We start from the raw sequence: 2,627 nt of genomic DNA on the forward strand, positions 1-2,627 counted from the left end.
CTATATGCAGATTTATAAAATATCTCATTTTAATAAATTTTACTTTTCTATCGGTAGAATTATTGTGTAAGATTATGTAAATAGGTAACATGATGTGTTTTTGGTCTTTATTATAGGGTCAGGTAATCAGTGCAGTTGGTTGGAATTTTGAGAATACAAATGAAAATACCACTGGCAGCATATTGTTGGGAACAACAAAAGGTAAGCTATTGTTTACTGGTGTTGATACATGATAAGCCTATATACATATCATTTCTGTATTTATTTTGAGATGAAGTAGAATTTGTATTTTTCAGAATTTAATTGTTTGTTCATGTTTGTACACCAGTAGAGAAGATTGTTTATGAGAGTGTGAAGTTTGGGCCTTTCCCCGGTTGCTTTTGATCCTGCACCTTACTTGATGGATGAACGATCAGTCCATGGACATTGTGGTTCATGCTGGGAGGTTTACTTCTCAGTTACATGAAGGGACAGTTATGCATTATCTGACACGGTTGTCCAAACTTTCTGATTTAGCCTACCACCACAAGGTGGAAACATTTTTTTGACTCTCAAGTCATACATCTGCTTATCGAATTTTAGGGTTCTAAGGTGGAGTTTTTGTAGTTAACCTGAATAGATCAATGGGCCAGGGTAAGTCTACAAACTTACAATCTCTAAAATCCAACATTTTATTTTCCTTTCACTTCACTTTGTTGGAACACTCAGGATCACCAACTTCATTAATGATGAGTTGGATCTATTGTTAGCATACACATTGGTTCAATTATCGGCTTCTACATTCATCCCTGTTGTTGTTGGAGTCTCGATTTTCATCGGCTCTTACAGGAGGTCATAGCTCTGCCTCTATTTGTGGGTCCTGATGAATAGATTCTGTCTATATTCCAAGGTTTTGCTGCTTGATTGTATCTCTGCCAATGATTTTTGTATGTCTTCACAGTCTGTGGAGTTTCTGGACATGTGGTAAACTTAACCACAGATCCAGGAACACTACAGGTCCTTGAGTCATTCAGTTCACATCTTCACCATTATTGTCCACCCAATCTGTAGTGTTTCCATCTCCTGCAGATCCTTGGGGTTTGGAACTTAGTTAGTAGTGAGAGAGTGTGTGCTAGTTCTTCCAAGGTTTTATTCCTTAGAGGACAGGAGATTGGTGTCCAGTCATTGATCCTGATTATGCCTAAAATTAATCTTAAAATTCTCTGTAGCCATGACTGTTTCCCCTCTTTCTTTAAATGTCTTTGTTCTTCTCACATAGCCAAGAAATTTGAAATGAGCAATGATTGTGCCCTCATGAGTTGCAACGGTGAAGCCAACTTTGACAGGTCAGTCAAATCATTACCACAGGTCACTTGGTGACTCATGGGTCATAGGTTGTTGACCACTGATCTAGGCATTGATATAGACAAGAAATCAAGAACTGTTTATTTTTTGGTGTCTGAATCATCTTGTTTGTTTTTGAAAAAAAAATATTTTGTTTGTTGTATGTACATACACATTTAAATACATGTACTGGTATTAAGAATTATATGACTATCACTGACCCAACACAATGCTAAATTAAAAAAAAATTGACCTGCGATTTAAAAAGGTTGCCGACCACTGGACTAGATTCTCCAATTTTCACAAGTTACTCATTTCTCAATCTGAGTTGATATTTTTTACTGGGATTGTGGATGTCGAAGTTCATTGTAGTCAGCTTCTATCTGAATATTTCCATAGTGGTGGCATCTCACCACTATTGTCAATTTTTTGTGCACAAGGATCAGGTACTGTAGTTCTGGGTTTTTACCTTTGGACTTGTATCCGCTTCACATGGGTTCTGCCATATTGTACAAGTTTTTTCTCATCACTTCCATCCATCACACTGTGCACACACTATTTCATAGATGATTCATTACTGCTGGCAACATCTCATCAATTGTTAGAACATCGCATCCTGATTCTACTTTTAGAAACAACGAAGGCAGGCTTCATTCTTGCTCCAGTTCAATATGTCTAGGTATTTTGTATTTTTTGTCTTGTCTCTCAGTTGGGTTCAGCTGATTCCCATTTGACTCAGTGCTATTGAATGGGAAGCCTGACTCTTACTCACCTCTCCTTCTCCCACTGCACAGATGGTTCTTTCTCTTCAGGGAATGTGGGCATTACTCGATTCCCTCATGACTTTGGGATGAGAGCACAAGAGGTTCTTTTAATGGTCTGTATGCGAACAAGGGATCATAAATATCGATTCACTGGATTCCTCAGGTTCCTTAGTCGGGATCATTCTTTGATCTCAAGGGGTTGTTAAGTTAGGACACTACTAAGATATGGGTTCCTTTACTGCCACTTCATCCAGAGTTCCATCTCTTCAGGGATGGGGTGCATATACCAACAGTTAGGAATTCCAGGGTCTACACATGGATGACAAGGCTTCCCTACACAATATTTTAGGGGAAAATTGTCAGGCTTCACTCTGACAATTCCACGGTGGTGTCTTGTGTTTCTCATCATGGAGGCACTTGGTCCAGGGCTCTTAGTTTTTGAATCTTGGACCTCCTTTCTTGGGACCATTTCTATTATATCACCCTATTAGCTTGCCATGTTCCACGGGTGATGCATGCAGTAGCAGGTTAATTGTCTCA

The 2,627-nt window shown here is 38.8% G+C and overlaps 1 protein-coding gene across 1 annotated transcript in view; it reads left to right on the top strand.

The window, feature by feature from the left end:
* Positions 1 to 2,627, top strand: part of LOC106466901 (vacuolar protein sorting-associated protein 18 homolog) — a 172,377-nt gene that overhangs the window by 58,524 nt on the left and 111,226 nt on the right. The window contains exon 6 of the mRNA XM_013927208.2: positions 117 to 201. Within this exon, the coding sequence (XP_013782662.2) occupies positions 117 to 201 (85 nt within the window). The remainder of the gene's footprint in view (positions 1 to 116; positions 202 to 2,627) is intronic.

This window comes from Limulus polyphemus, unplaced genomic scaffold (genome assembly GCF_000517525.1).
Source record: "Limulus polyphemus unplaced genomic scaffold, Limulus_polyphemus-2.1.2 Scaffold2417, whole genome shotgun sequence".
Classification (NCBI taxonomy): domain Eukaryota; kingdom Metazoa; phylum Arthropoda; class Merostomata; order Xiphosura; family Limulidae; genus Limulus; species Limulus polyphemus.